The 16,145-nt window shown below is 46.4% G+C and overlaps 1 protein-coding gene and 1 long non-coding RNA gene across 11 annotated transcripts in view; one reads left to right on the top strand and one right to left on the bottom strand.

Moving 5' to 3' along the window:
- Positions 1-16,145, bottom strand: part of KIAA0556 (KIAA0556 ortholog) — a 233,999-nt gene that overhangs the window by 60,288 nt on the left and 157,566 nt on the right. For all 9 annotated transcript variants that reach the window (XR_002726524.1, XM_023192932.1, XM_023192933.1 and 6 more), the window contains one exon: positions 12,041-12,256. Coding sequence is in view for 8 of the 9 variants with exons in the window: in XM_023192932.1 (XP_023048700.1) it covers positions 12,041-12,256 (216 nt within the window). In the remaining variant the exon portion in view is untranslated. The remainder of the gene's footprint in view (positions 1-12,040; positions 12,257-16,145) is intronic.
- Positions 2,322-12,540, top strand: LOC111526918. Of its 2 annotated transcripts, none has more exons than XR_002726525.1 (3): positions 2,322-2,638; positions 2,896-3,107; positions 12,043-12,540. It is a non-coding gene; the product is annotated as an uncharacterized LOC111526918 (long non-coding RNA). The 2 variants fall into 2 exon arrangements; XR_002726526.1 differs by having other exon boundaries at positions 2,547-2,638; positions 2,896-3,017; positions 11,804-12,540.

Below are 16,145 nucleotides of genomic sequence, written 5' to 3'. Positions count from 1 at the left end.
ACTGACCCTGTCCTACCGCCTACACAAAGCTGCCACACGGACCCCTCTGATCTGCCAACCAGACGTAATTTAAAATGCAGCGGGCTTTATTTTAATCAACTTAATCGGCTTTGAGGAGAGCTCTGGGGGAGGGGAAAGACGCTAGACAGAAGGACAGGACGCTATTTGATTAACCTGGCAAACAGAGCCTTTGATTTTCTTTTGTAAAACCCTGCCGAATTTTTAAAATTTTTAAATAGAAAAGAAAGCAAGCCACTGGCTCAGGCGCTGGCTGGGCCAGGGCCAGGGTACTGAGCCCTGGGATTTATTCTGTTCCTTTCAGGGTTTCCAAGCTTGGAGGCTTCAGTTTGCAGACTCCCCCTGATGGAGGCCCCAGGGACAGGTGAACAGGGACGCCTTGCTGTCATTCTCCTTCGCACCGACAAAATTGCATGTCATGAGTGCTTTGGGTGCAGATGGAAAAAGCCAAACTGGGGGACTTTTCTCAGCCCCAGCCGCCTTTTCTTGGCTTTCTGCAATACCTATTCACTCTCCATTGGGACAAAACTCACAGCTGCTCCCGAACGTGTCCACGCTAGCTCGACCTGGTGCCTTGGCACAGGGTGGGCCTCTGCTTGCTTGCAATTCTCGCAATTCTCTTCCTAACCTTCTCAATCTGGGGAATTCAGCAAATCCAAGTGCCCTTGGCTCCTTGCAGTCCCCGAGCGTGGTGCCTACCTCGGGGTCCCACGATCATCTCTTTTCACGTCCATGTCATGCCCCCATTCAGCCGTGAGCTCAAGGGAAGGGGTCGTGTCTAGTTATTCCAGAACCCTAGGCTTTTAGCACAATTTCTTGGCACATGGAAGATGCCAAAAAAAAAAAAAAAAAAAAGAAAAGGAAAAACAACCCTTTGTGTAATAAATAAATGACTAAGTGAATGCATAAATGGAGTGTGCCTCCTAACATCTGCCCTTTCATTAAAGTTTTAGGGAGGAGACTGTAGGCCAGGCGTGATGGCTCACATCTCTGATCCCAGCACTTTGGGAGGCAGATGGATCACCTGAGGTCAGGAGTTTGAGACCAGCCTGGCCAACTTGGCAAAACCCTGTCTCTACTAATAATACAAAAATTAGTTGGGTGTGGTGGGGCATGCCTGTAATCCCAGCTACTCAGGAGGCTGAGGCAGGAGAATATCTTGAACTCGTGAGGTGGATGTTGCAGTGAGCCGAGATTGTGTCACTGAACTCCAAACTCCATCTCCAAAAAAACCCAAAAAACAAACAAACAGAGAACAGACTGTAAGCTGGATCTGGCTTGTAGGGGTATTTGTTTGGTTCATGCAATGTTGAAAAAAAAACAAAGCAAAACACAAATTCATTGCCAATATTTAAAAATGGGGAGATTCAGAGAGGTGCAGTGGCTCATACCTTTAATCCCAGTGATCTGGGAGGCTGAGGCAGGAGGATCGTTTGAGGCCAGGAGTTAGAGACCTGCCTAAGTAATATAGAGAGACCTTGTCTCTACAAAAAATTTTTTTTTAATTAGCAGGGTATGGCAGTGTTTGCCTATAGTTCTGCCTACTCGGGAGGCTGAAGTGGGAGGATCACTTGAGCCCAGGAGTTTGGTACCACTGCACTCTAGCCTGGGCAACACAGTGAGACCTTGTCTCTAAGAAAAAAGGAAAAATATGAGGGCCAGGTGCAGTGGCTCACACCTGTAATCCCAGCACTTTGGGAGGCCGAGGCGGGTGGATGATTTGAGGTCAGGAGTTCAAGACTAGCCTGGCCAATGTAGTGAAACCCTGTCTCTACTACTAAAAGAAAAAAAAATACAAAATTTAGCCGGGCATGGTGGCGGGCCTGTAATTCCAGCTACTGGAGAGGCTGAGGCAGGGGAATCACTTGAACCCGGAAGGTGGAGGTTGCAGGAAGCCAAGATCACACCACTGCACTCCAGCCTGGGTGATGGAGTGAGACTCTGTCTCAAAAATAGGTGGTGGTAGAGTGGGGAGATTTCTCCAAACAGCCAGATTTCCGGTGCCTCTGCAGACTCAGAAAACATGGCAGCTCAGGAACCCTGACGGCCGTTTCCTGGAGCTAAGAGTGTGTAGCCCCTGAAGCCCGCCATTCCCCAGGGCTCCACGGTCCCCACCACTCCCTACTGCTTCACATCCACCTCGCTTCCCTCTTCTGCCTCTGCCTGGCCCCTGTAGGCATTGAGTCTGTGGTCCTTGTTTAGGGCAGCAGCAGCAAGTCCCATTTGCCAATGAGCAACCTCTGCGGGCCTGACACTGGCTGACTTGTCCCTTTTATCTCAAAGGGGCATCGCCCTGCATTTGAGAACATCTCGACAGACTCCCCGCCACCAGGAACGTGCCTGCTACTTGACAGAGCCAGGGAGGGAGGATTGGCTGATCTGGGGTTTTATCAGCCCCCAGGAGATGGGAGGCCCAGGCTCCAGCTGCGGTGGAGGACAAAGGGGGCTTGTTTCGGTGACAATGGTGCCTTTCAGGAGGGAGGAGGTGGCTTTTGTTAAGGGGGAACGATGAGTTCAAGGGGTTCTGACTTATTCTGGCAAGTTTCTACAGCTCTACAAGAACTTCTAGTGCTCTGGGCAGCTGCAAGGGGTCAAGAAACCACATCCCCAAATCCAGCGGGTGAATCTCATTCCTTTGCTGAGTGGGGGCCTCAAATGGGTCACTGTGGCTGCCTGACAAAGGAAGAGATTGATGGCTGACCCTTAGATGTGGGCTAGGGGACTGTAATTGATTTCCCTTCACATTTCTGTCAGCAGGAGGAATAACAGGAGGCCTAAGTGGGAATTGTGGTGTTCAAAGTCAAAGAACATTAACCTGAGGATAACTCTGGGCCTCATTAGCACCCCAGCCTTCTGATGTTTTCTCTCCACAGACAGGATCTCAGAGAGAAAGGCTGATGGGAAGCTGCCCAGGACTGACCTGGCACATGCTGGGAAAACCCCTTGGTGCCAGGGCAGGAGGCAGAGCATCTGCGGCTCCTCCCTCCCCATCACAGGGGGTAAGGAATACAGCAGAACGGGAATTGGGTGCCTTCATGCTGCTGTTACTGCCCTTGGTTCTGGCTTCTTTCACTTGGAAACCCCAGGAGGTGGGCATTGCTGTAATGCAGGTGCTACTGACCAAAACAGGCCAAAGCTCAGCGAGGGGTGGGATCGCCTAAGGTTGCTCAGCGCCTATGTGGTGGAGTGAGGATCTGAACCTCCATCTTTCATGCATTAATTCATTCTGTCTCTGGATTCCCCTGAGGCAGACCCTGAGGCAAGGATCCATGTGTAAGTAGCTTATTTAGACAGAGCAGAAAATATCAATGGGAGAGTGAAGAAGTGAGACAAGGCAGGGAAGGTGGCTCATAAAGGGTATGTTATGAAGACAGCTGCTCCTGTGGGCAACTAGACCTTAATCCCCCCAGGGAATCTGGGAGCCAGGGTGGAACAGGCGCCAGAGTGACTGCATCAACGGGGCCAGGGAGCTGGGGTATTTATACCCCAACTTCCACCAATGTTGGTTGAGTGCTGCTCCTGGGGGTTCTCTATTTCTCTCTGTATGGGTGGTAAAGCGGGCCCTGGAGGCCAAAAAAAGAATCCTCCAGGAAAAAAATCTCAATGCTGCCATTCAGAAAAGCAGTCAGCGTGCCCTGAAGTGCTAGGGCAAAAGGGTGGAAGCAGGCACAGACATATCTACTCCATAACTTGCCCAACAAACACTGTACAGGGTTCCTCCTGGGGGACCGATGCTGAGCCAGACACGGGGCATGTGCAAGGGAACCTAACCCACCAGGTCCTAGTAGCTCTGTGCTATGAGGGAAGGCAAACAGGTAATGGTTCCAAGAAAAAAAAAATCAAGGAGGGACACATTCTAGGAAAAAAATAAGAGAGAATTATTCATGGCCCATAGAACAGCTATTTTAGAAGGGATGGTTAGAGAAGGCTTCTCTGAGGAGGTAACTTTCTAACTCCTAAACCAAAGGTGCCTTTTTAACTCCAGCATTAACATAACACTGAATAGCAACCCGCAGGGAGATAGTGCGCTGCCCTCAGAAGTAGCTCCAATTTAATAAATTATTGCATTAAAAAGGAACAAACTATTGACACACACAACAATATGGAAGGATGTCAAGGGCATTACACTGAGTAAAAAAAGCGAGTCTCAGAAAGGTTACCGACTTTAGTAATGATCTAAATGCTATATAAATGGTATGATTTCATTTACATAGCATTCTTGAAATGACAAAATGTATGTAGAGGAACAAATCAGTGGTTTCTATTGTCAGGACTGGGCTTGGGGAAGTATGGCTGTACAGGAGGAGCCCAAGGGAACTCCTTGGTGGTGATGGAACTGGTCTGTATCTTGATGTCTGTATCTTTAGAAAGAAATCTATATATGTGATAAAATTGCATAGAACCATATACATGTACACACAAGTGAGTGTATGAAGGTCTGTACGTAATACCAATGTCAAGGTCCTGGTTTTGATTATGTACTACAGTTACATAGGATTTACCACTCGGGAAAACTGGGTAAAGGTGTATAAGATTTCTCTGTCCTTTTTTTTCAAAATTGAGATATAATTCACATAGCATAAAATTCGCCATTTTAAAGCGTTCAGTTCAGTGGTGTTCACAAGGTTCAGTACATTCACAAGGTTGTGCAACCATTACCATTATCTTCTTCCAGTACATTTTCACTACCCTCAAAAGATACCCATGTTCATTAGCAGTCTCTCCCCATTCCTGCCTCCTCCCAGCCCCGGCAATGACTAATCTACTTTCTGTCTTCAGATTTGCCTATTCTGGACATTTCATATAAATGAAATCATACAACACATAGCCTTCTGTGTCTGGCTTCTTTCACTTGGCATAATGGTTTCAAGATTCATCCAGGTTGTAGCATGTAGCAATACTTCTTTCCTTTTTAGGGCTGAATAATATTACATTTTGTGGAAATACTACATTTTCTTTATTCATTCATTGATGGACATCTGGCTGTTTCTACTACTTTTTGGCTATTCTGAATAATGCTGCTATGAACATGCATGTACAAGTTTTTTGTTGTTTTTTTTAAATAAACGTATGTTTTTAGTTATCTTGGGTATATACCTGGGAATGGAATTTCTAGGTCATGGGTAACCCTACATTTACCTTTTCAAGAAACTGTTAAGTTGTTTTCCACAGGTGCTGAGCCATTTTACATTTCCACAAGCAAAGAATGAAGGTTCCAATTTCTCCACATGCTCATCGATACTTATTTTCTCTTTTTTTTAAAAAAAAAATTACAGCTATCCTAGTGTGTGTGAAGTGATATCTCATTGTGGTTTTGATTTGCATTTCCCTAACAACTTGTGATGTTAAGTATTTTTAATGTGCTCACTAGCCATTTGTACATCTTTTTTGGAGAAATGTCTATTCAAAGTCATTTGGCCATATTTTAATTAGGTTGTTCATCTTTTTGTCATTATGATTTTTTTTCTTTGTATATTCTGAATATTAGACCCTTATCAGATATACAATTTGCAGATATTTTCTCCTTTCTGTAGGCTGTATTTTTACTTTCTTGATAGTGTCATCTGAAGGAAAAATGTTTTTAATTTTGATGAAGTCTGATTTATCTGTTTTTTTCCTTTTTTTGGTTGCTTGTGCTTTGGATGTCATAGCTAAGACTTCATTGACAAATTCAAGGCTATTAAGATTTACACCTTTGTCTTCTTCTAAGAGTTTCAAAGTTTTAGCTCTTACATTCAGGTCTTTGATCCATTGAGTTAGCTTTGCATAAGGCATATGGTGGAAATCTACCTTCATCTTTTTGCATGTGGAAACGCATTTTTCCCAAGGCCATTTTTTGAATGACTATGCTTTTCCCATTGAATGGTCTTGGTATCCTTGTTGGAATCAACTGACTATAAATCCATGGGTTTACTTCTGGATGCTCAATTCTATTTCATTGATCTATATGTCTATCCTATGCCAGTACCATGCAGTCTTTATCACTGCAGAGTTGGTAGTATGTTTTGAAATTGAAGTGTGAGTTCTACTTTATTCTTTTTCAGTAATATTTTAGCGCTCTGAGTCCTTTGAAATTCCCTACAAATTGTAGAATCAACTTGTCAATTTGTACAAAGAAGTCAGCTGAGATTCTGATAGCGATTTTGCTGAATCTGTAGGTCAATTTGGGGAAGTATTACCATCTTGACAATGTTAAGTCTTCTGATCCATGAACATGGGATGCTTTTCCAGTTTCTTAGATCTTAGATTTCTTTCAACAATGTTTTGTAGTTTTCAGAGCATACATTTTGTACTTCTTTTGTTAAATGTATTCCTAAGTATTTTATTCTTTTGATGCTATTGTAAACATAATTGTTTCTTAATTTCATTTTCCCTTGTAATCCTTTTTACGTCTGTAAGGTCAATAGCAATGTTCTCTCTATCATTCTTGATTTTAGTAATTTTAATCTTCTCCCCCACCATTTTTTGGTTATTCTAGCTAAAGGTTTGCCAATTTGCTAATCCTCTCAAAGAACCAACTTCTGATTTCATTGACTTCTATTGTTCTTCTGTTTTCTGTACTATTTTACAACTTCCCGTGAGTCTAAAATTATCTCCAAATAAAAAGTTTAAAAATTGTAAGCTTAAACAACAACAACAAAAAAAACTGCAAGCTATGTTTCTGTTTAAAAAAACAAAAATAACATATATGGCACATTTTTATGTATTGGGGATATAGTGTAAACAGGACAGACAAGAATTTCCAGCTAAATTGGGGAGACATAATATACATGTAAACAAGATCATTTCTTACAGTGAGATGTGCTCTGAAGAAATGAAAAATGGTGATGTGATAGTGACCAGGGTGGGAGGGAACAGGACTCCTCCAGATTGTTGGGTGAGGGAAAGTCTTGCTGAGAACGTGATATTAGGGCTGTAATCTGAATGTGGAGAAGCAACGTGAAAAGCTGGAGGAAGAGGGTTTTGGAGAGGCAGGAATGAGGTTGGTGGGTTGGAAGAAGAGAGGGCAGGCCCAAGGCTGCTGGAGCCTGGGTGTGAAGCAGGGGTGTGTGAAGCAGGCAGAGGGAGAGGTGGAGGCCTGTTCACAGAGAGTCTCCAGGCCATGGGAAAGTGCTTGAGCTTTATTTCCAAGGGTAACCAGAAGTCACAGTGGACATGTTTTAAGTAGGAGAAGGGCACAATCATATATATATATATATACACACACACACACACACTCTCTCTCTCTCACATATATATATATACACACACACACACATAAATATACACACACATACATGTTAATTTTTTTTAATTAATTTTTTTTATAGAGATAGGGTCTCACTATGTTGCCCAGGCTGGTGTCAAACTCCTGGCCTCAAGTGATCTTCCTGCTTCGACTTCCCAAAGTGCTGGGATTATAGGTGTGAGCCACTGTGCCCAAATGTACCATCCCCATGATTCAATTATCTCCACCTGGCCCTGTCTTTGACAAGTGGGTATTTTTACAATTCAAGATGAGATTTGGGTGGGGACACAGTCAAACCACATCAATCCCCAATACATGAAAGTGTAATATATATATATATATACACACACACACACACACACACACACACACACATACACACACACACATATTATTATTATTATTATTTTTACTTTTTATTTGGAAATAATTCTAGACTCATAGAAAATCCATAATTTCCTAGAGCAATCAAGGAAGACTTTAGGTGGTACACCTAAGCCAACAGCAATGCTGGTTACTGAACAAGAAATACTGGAGGAAGAAGTGATGTGGGGAAGAGGGCAGGGGAATCAAAACTTAAGCTTTAAATCTCTAAGGTCTGAAATGGGCTGGGTATGGTGGCTGATGCCTGTAATCCCAGTGCTTTGGAAGGCCAAGGCAGGAGGATTGCTTGAGGTCAGGAGATCCAGATTAGCCTGGGCCACATAGTGAGACTCTATCTCTACAAAAAATATAAAAAATTAACCAAGTGTGGTAGTGTGTGCCTGTAATTCCAGCTTCTTGAGAGGCTGAAGTGGGAGGGTGGCTAAGCCCAGGAGGTCGAGGCTGCAGTGAGCAATGACTGCACCACTGCTCTCCAGCCTGCGTAACAGAGCAAGACCCTGTCTCTAAAAATAAGACTATAATAACGAAGTCTGAGATGGCCAGGAGAGATCCAAGAGATGTCAAGCAGGAAGTTGACATTCACGTCAGAAACTCAGAGGGGCAGGCAGGGCTAGGTGTACAAATCTGGAGTCATCTTGAGGCCTTGGTCTGGGATGCAGCCAGTAAGAGACATGGTGTGGGCACAGAAGGGAGGAGTTTCCATAGAGGCTGGGGCACTCCCACATCTTTTGAATGCCCCAATTCACCTCCACTGAAGCATTTGCTCTTTCAAACCCAGTGTCTACTTCTAGGTACCTCGGCTGTTGGGTGGGCTCCCTTAGCCATGCTCTATGGCCTGAGGCAAGTGCCTCTTCCTCACTGCATCTTGTTTTTTCTCATTGATAAAATGGGGAGAGTCATCCCAAGGTTCATGTGAGGGTTAAACGAGGCGATGCACCAGGCTATGGCTGCCACATGCTGCTGCAATTAGATGGTTCTGAGAGGCAGTGCGTTCCAGTAGCGCTGGGCCTGGGACCCAGGATGCAGGGAAGCCCTGCATCAGGGAAGAAGGGGGAATCCAGCCTTCCTGCAGATGAGCCCAGAGACCCAGCAGCCCAGGGTGACACAGCTGCCTCATGTCCCAATCACGGGGCCAAAAAATAAAAACCTCAAATCCACCAAAACCATGGGTCATCACATAGCAAAGTGCCCCAGTCTCTGCTAAACAGAAGAAAGGGAGAGCAATCATCAGAATTGGTCCCCATCAAATCTAACGATGCTTTTTATTGTCCCTAGTGTGCTCTGTTCTGGAGAGCAGGCTTCCAAAATGCCACTGCTTTCTGCAAGAGCGGGGTAGGGGAGGGGTGGCGAGGGCCGGCCCAAGTCCCAGCAGCAAGCATGGGAGCCTACAGACTTGAATCTGGAGGCAGAGCAGGGATAGGCCAGGCCACAGCACCCAGGTGGCCGTTATCCACAGCTCAGGGACTGCATCTTTTGAGGGCTAAGATCACAGAGCTGCTGATCTAGAAGGGGACTCAGACCCACCCAGTCCAACCCTGGGGACAGCTGTTGCTTCTTAGCTATGCAGCACCCAGTCTGCCTTTCTTTTAGTGGCGATCTTGAATTTCTTAATTTTTATTTTTATTTGTGACATACATTACACATTTTCTAAGCAATCTTGAACTCCTTCAGGGAGAATCCCTTCCTGCCCTGTTGGGGCATCTTGGTGGAACTGGCATCAAGACGTCCTGCCCTAGTCAGGCTTGTCCATCAGCCTTCCTTTCCTGAGACTATTTCCAGCAGAGAATTGTGAGGACAAACCAACCAGCCAACCGACACTGCCGAGGCATCTCAATACTGGTTGTTGTATGAACTAAGGGAATGAAGCTTTATCCTTTTCTCCATCTCCCCTTCTCATTTTGTTCCCTTCTCTGAAAGCAGCCCCCAACCTTGAGTTATGACCCAGTTTAGGACGTAAGTTAGTCATGGTTTCGGATGCCATGGAAGTGACCACTCACACAAAGGCCAAAACAGTCAACTCTCTAAGTAGGACAGCACAATCTCCCCCAGAACCTCAAGTCCAAAGAGAAGAATCTTTCCAGAAGAATCTCACACCCTCCTGTTTATCTCCCACCCCCAAAAGAAGACCACACCCGTGGTGGCCAGCATTCCAGGATGCTCCCTAAAACCCCAACTTTCCCACAAAGCCCGTCCTCTCCCGGCCTACATGGCAGTAAGTACGCTAGCTACTCAAAAGACTTGAAACACACTTACTTTTGAAACATGTGCTAACTGAGCTGGACTCGGTTTCTGCTGCTGGAAATCTAAGAATCCTAAAAGATGATTGACCCAATCTCCCATTTTTCAGCAGGCAGAAAAATCCACTCTCAGAGAAGGCAGTTAAGTTGCCGAGGCCAGAGTCAAGACCAGAATCTGGGTCTCTAGAACCAGACATTTCAAACACCCCTTTTCTTGTTTCCTCTTCTTTAAAATGGGAATAACACTAACTACTTTTCCCAGTGGTATTAATACTATTAATAATAATAACAATAACAGCAAAGGCAGGGCATGCTGGCTCACGCCCGTAATCCCAGCACTTTGGGAGGCTGAGGCAGGAGGATCACTGGAGGCCAGGGAAACCAGCCCAGGCAACATAGTGAGACCCTGTCTCTATAAAAAATTTTACAAAATTAGCCAGATGTGGTGTTGTGTGCCTCTAGTCCCAGCTATTTAGGAGGTGAGGTAGGAGGACAGTTTGAGCCCAGGAGTTTGAGGCTGCAGTGAGCTATGATCACGCAATAACAACATCTTCCCAGGTCTCCGATGAGATAATTATGAACGAAGCTGAGGCCCAGCATAGCAAAGATGATGTGGCTGGCTACTCTGGCTCAGTTTAGCTCACAATCTCTTGTGTTCAACTTGCTAGTTGCAGGAAGAAAAAAATGCCAGTACCCTCCCCCATCATTTTTTTTGTAAATTCTGTTGTTTGTTTGTTTGTTTGTTTGTTTGTTTATTGAGACAGAGTCCTGCTCTGTCGCTCAGGCTGGAGTGTAATGGCACGATCTTGGCTCACTGCAACCTCCCCTCCCAGGTTCAGGCGACTCTCCTGCCTCAGCTCAAGTAGCTGGGACTACAGGTGTGTGCCCCAATGCCTGGCTAATTTTTATATTTTTGGTAGAGACAGGATTTCACCATATTGGCCAGGCTGGTCTTGAACTCCACGCCTCAGGTGATCCGCCCACCTCAGCCTCCAAAAGTGCTGGGATTACAGGTGTTGGCCATTGGACCTGGCTCTGTTGGATATTTAAAGGAAAGAAACATTCAACGTTTGTGAAGTGTGCACCTCACGAGCTAGGACAGCAGGGTCCTGAGGGAGTGTGGGCAAGGGTACTGGCCCAGGCTGCCCAATATGAACTTGGCTCTACTAACTTCCAGCTGCATTACCTTGGCCAAGTCAATGCCCTTCTCCAAGCTGTAGTTTCTTCAACTACAAAGAACAACCATTAACCTTAATGACTCCTGAGGTCCAGTGTTTGATGGTGACTGGAAAACTGCAAGGTGGATAAAAGAAGGTGAATTGGCTCCCCCAAGAAATACTCACAGAGCAGGGGCTGGGAAACAGCTTAGGGAGAGAGTGTCTGGGGCCTCTCCCAGCACCGCTCCCTCAGGCTCCTCCCCAACTTTGCTTAAATGAATAACTCTGGTAGATTTAATTTAATTTTTTTTTTTTTTTTAGACAGTCTCATTCTGTCACCCAGAGTGCAATGGCGCAATCTTGGCTTACTGCAATCTCGGCTTACTGCAACCTCTGCCTCCTGGGTTTAAGTGATTCCCCTGCCTCAGCCTCCAGAAGTAGCTGGGATTACAGGCACGTGCCACCACACCTGGCTAATTTTTGTATTATTAGTAGAGACAGAGTTTCACCATGTTGGTCAGGCTGGTCTCGAACTCCTGACTTCAAGTGATCCACCCGCCTCAGCCTCCCAAAGTGCTGGGATTACGGGTGTAAGCCACCATACTCGGCCTATTTTTGTTTTTTTTAGAGACAGGGTCTCACTCTGTTGCTCAGGTTGGAGTGCAGTGGTACAATCACAGCTCACTGCAGCCTCAATCTCCTCCCACCTCAGCCTTCCAAGTAGCTGGAACTACAGGCACGAGCTATGATGCCTGGCTAATGTTTTGTGTTTTTTGTAGAGACAGGATTTTGCCTTGTTGCCCAGGCTTCTTGTTGTCTTGAACTCCTGACCTCAAACAATCCGCCTGCCTTAGCCTCCCAAAGTGCTGGGATTACAGGTGTGAGCCTCCGTACCAGGCCAGATTTTGTTGTTCTCCTCCTCCCTCCACTCATACCCTTAACATAGATTTATCAAGGGCAGAGAAAATGCATGGGAATACACAGCCAAGAAGCAATCCAGTGTCCCCTCTACTCACAGCTAAGTTCCTGTTGACGAGGCGGCCCAGCTCCCCAGGTGTGGCTGTGTTCCGGATATCCACGTCGTGGGGGGATACATAAAGCTTTGTGTCATTCAGGTCAAAGAACTCAACTTCTGTGAGACCCACCCACCACGAGTTGCCCCAGTTGGACAGGATCTCCATGGTCACGTAGATGGCATCTTTGATCTCGTCTGCCCTTGTTCTCTGTTTGTCCTTAAAGAAGAGAAAAATAACACCAAAGGATTAAGTCATGACAGGCTTGAATTCAGCTCTACCTCTGCTACCACTGCCTTCAAAAAGTTAGTTAACCTTCAGTGTCTCAGTCTCTCCATCTGTACAATGAGGATAAGAATAGCACCCACTACCTATGGTTATTCCTATGATCAAATGAATTCATACTGTAAAGCATTCAAAATAGAGTCCCTGTGTAACTGGCACTCTGTGAGCATTCTGTTTGAGAGTTTAGAAATAAATAAAAATGTCTAAAAAGCATTGAATTCTGCCTAAGCACGCACATTTCTCTCCCACTACTCAGTGTTTGGTACCCAGAAGCTTGTCACGACCTGCTGAACTGAGTAGGTGTTACGGGCTGAGGCTAGGCATGGTGGCTCATGCCTGTAATCCCAGCACTTTGAGAGGCCAAATTGGAAGAATTCCTTGAGGCCAGGAGGTCAAGATCAGCCTGAGCAACAAAGTGAGATCCTGTCTTTACAAAATTTTTTTTTTTAAAAATGAGCTGGGCACAGCGGCACATGTCTGTAGTCCCAGCTACACAGGAGGCTGAGGCAGGAGGATTGTTTGAGCCCAGGTGGTTGAGGCTGCAGTAAGCTGTGTTCACACCACTTCACTCCTGGGTGAAAGACCTAGTCTCAAAAAAAAAAAAAAAAAAAAAAAAAAAAAAAGGTTACAGGCTGAATTTAGCCCTTTCAAATTCATCTGTTGAAACCCTAATCCCCAGTACCTCAGAATATGACTGTATTTGGAGATAAGGCCTTTAAATAGGTGATTAAATTGAAATGAGGCTGGGGGGAGGATGGGGGGGCACTAATCCAATCTAGCTGGTGTCCTTGTAAGAGGAAAGTTGGACATACAGAGAGACACATCAAGGATGCACACACAGAAAAAGGCCATATGAGGGCAAAGCAGGAAGGCAACTGTCTGCAAGCCAAAGAGAGAGGCCTCAGAACAAACCAAACCTGCCAACACCTTGATCTTGGACTTCCAGCCTCCGGAATTGTGAGAAAAGAAATCTCTGTTGTTGAAGCCACCCCATGTATGGTATTTTGTTATGGTGGCCCTAGCGGACTGATAGAGTAGGAAACATGGCCCCCTGGCCTTGGACAAGTCACTTGACATCCCTCGGCCTGGCTGGGGAAGATGACATGACACCATCTATGTGATAATCCTGTCACAGACGTTAAACAGGATATCAATACCTAAGAAGGCCCTATCACGAGCCCCGACCCTGGGTGCGCTCTGTAAGTGTCTGTTTCTTTCTGTTTCTCTCCTTCATTGGTTTTAATGCCTGCCTCCTTCCCGCGTCGGCTGTCTGCTCTAAGAGCCTGTGTGAATGCCATCAATAAATGGCCACCCTTCAGAATGGCTTCCTGAGGCCCTCCGGGGCTGACTGCAGCACTGGTCGCCACGGATCAGTCACTCACAAAATGGTGCATTCCCCGCGTGCACATGCCCTCTGTTAATTAGCACGGGTAATCTGCAATGGTTCTGTGAGCAGGGAGCCGAGCAAATGAACAGCAACTGTTCCCCACTTCTTTTTTTAATTAATAGCCAGCGAGACGTGCTATCACTCTCAGTGTGTGTTTGGAGGGGCCTTGATTGCCACATGGTGGGAACGTGGATAGGGAGGAGGGAGAGGTCACCTCACAGCTCCTGGATGAAAGACAGGGCCTGTTTTGATCAGCTGGGTTCTCGGAACCCACAGCTTCCTCCTTCTGCTTCACAGCCATGTGGGGTCCTGGCCAAGCCCTCTGCTGCCCTGGGTCTGAGTCCCAGGCATGCAGGACACTGATAAAGCTAAACTGGCCTAGCTGACTCCAGGGGACTGGGAGGTTAATAAGCTTGTGCTTGCGTAGAGCGATCCAGGACCAGGTAAGCGGTCAGTCTGGGGGCTGCTGAAGAAGTAGCACTGTTCACCTTGCTTGCTGGTGGGAGGCAGGAGGGCCAGATGGGAAGAGGGCCAGATGGGAGGCAGGCTGCCTTTCAGAGGGGCTGCTAGAACTCCCACCCAGTGCAATCTGAAATGTGCAAATTCCTCAGCTGTGTTGGTAAATGAAAAAGCTGAAGAATCTATTAACTAAGCAAGTGTCACAACTTGTCTGTTGCTACTCAGTGGCTCCTCCTGCTTCTGTACTGCCCAATTTGGGATCCTGCTTGGCGGTGGGAGGGGGACACTGGCTGGGCAGCTCCTGGCCCCTGTCATTCATTGTCCCTGCTCTTGCTGAGACCACTTGACTTTCCTTGGGGGGAAGCCACGGCATCTCTTTTCTCAGCCATAAAGAATAGGGGGACTGACCCTTTCCCACTCCAGGGAGGGGCCCGACTGGTCCAAGGAAGCACAGGCAAGCACGCTGGCACAGGTCAGTGCAAGCACGCCAATCACAGATTTACATGGTGAGAAACGGGCTTCCCTCCTGACAGTGGAGTCTGATGATACGGGGTGCAAGGTAGAACCATTCTAGCTATTTGGGGACCAAGAGGAGGGAGCAGAGATGGGACTGAGCTGCAGGGGGTGGGACTGAGCTTTCCACTGTGCAGAAGGGAAAGACACAGTGGGAGCTGCTGGATCAGGCCCCATCTGGCCCTCCCTGTGTCATTTTCAATGAGAAGAGTCTGTCATTTTTCTTCTCTTTGTTGTATAAGTTAGTTTGCCCTGGATTTTCTGTCTCCCGTAATATAAGGAGACTTGGCCGGGTATGGTGACTCACAGCTGCAATCCTAGCACTTTGGGATGCTGAGGCAGGAGGACTGCTGGAGCCCAGAAGTTCAAGACCAGCCTGGGCAACACAGCAAGGATTCATTTCCACAAAAAAAATTTTTTTAAGTAGCCAGGTGTGCTGGGGGGCCACTGTAGTCCCAGCTACTCAGGAGGCCAAGGCGGGAGGATCGATTGAGCAAGGAGTTCAAGGCTGCATTGAGCTGTTATCATACCCACTGCACTCCAGCCTGGGAGAAACAGCAAGGCCCTATCTCTAAAATTAATTAATTAAAATAATACAAATAAAGAAACTATTCCATGCAGTAGGGAGCCCAGCTTTGATTTTTCTCGGTGAACTCTCAGCGGATATTTGCTGGTCTCTCCCTGCCCTGAGCTGCATGCTCTCAGAGACCTTTCCTGTTTCATCCTCACAGTGGCCTGTGGGGCATGGATTATTGACCCTATTTGACAGCCAGGACCAGACAGCTTAAGAGGCTTGTCTAAGGTCACACAATCTCTCAATGGATGCCACAGATTCAAAGCTGGAACTCTAGTCCAGACCAGGCCAGCTCAGGGGCCTTTCTGCTCTCATAGGATTTTATATGTGGCTTTGGGAGGACTTCGCATTAAGTCCTCACTGGCCAGTAGTAACATTGGTGACCACCATACCAAATAATACTAAGAATGGCTTGGGTGAAGATAGGGGTAGAAAGATGTGCTGGGACACACACCTTTCAGCACGAAAGAAAATGGAGGCCGGGTGTGGTGGCCTGTAATCCCAGGACTTTGGGAGGCCGAGGTGGGTGGATCACTTGAGGCCAGGAATTACAGACCAGCCTGGACAACATGGCAAAAACCCATATCTACTAAAAATACAAAAATTAGCTGGGCATGGTGGCGCATGCCTATAATCCCAACTACTCAGGCGGCTGAGGCAGGAGAATAGCTTGAACCTGGGAGACAAAAGTTGCTGTGAGCCAAGACGGCGCCACTGCACTCCGGCCTGGGCGACAGGGCAAGGCTCTGTCTAAAAAAAAGAAAAGAAAAGAAAGAAAATTGAATCGCTGTTAATCCTACCACTCTGATGCCCCAGTTCCCTTTTGTATGTTGTATCCTAGCTCCATCAGCACACTTATATGGCCACATCTTTGTGTGGTTGTTGCAATC

Source organism: Piliocolobus tephrosceles, chromosome 17 (assembly GCF_002776525.5).
Source record: "Piliocolobus tephrosceles isolate RC106 chromosome 17, ASM277652v3, whole genome shotgun sequence".
Taxonomy (NCBI): Eukaryota; Metazoa; Chordata; class Mammalia; order Primates; family Cercopithecidae; genus Piliocolobus; species Piliocolobus tephrosceles.
The sequence above is the reverse complement of the archived record's forward strand: the minus strand, read 5'-3'. Positions and strand labels throughout refer to the sequence as shown.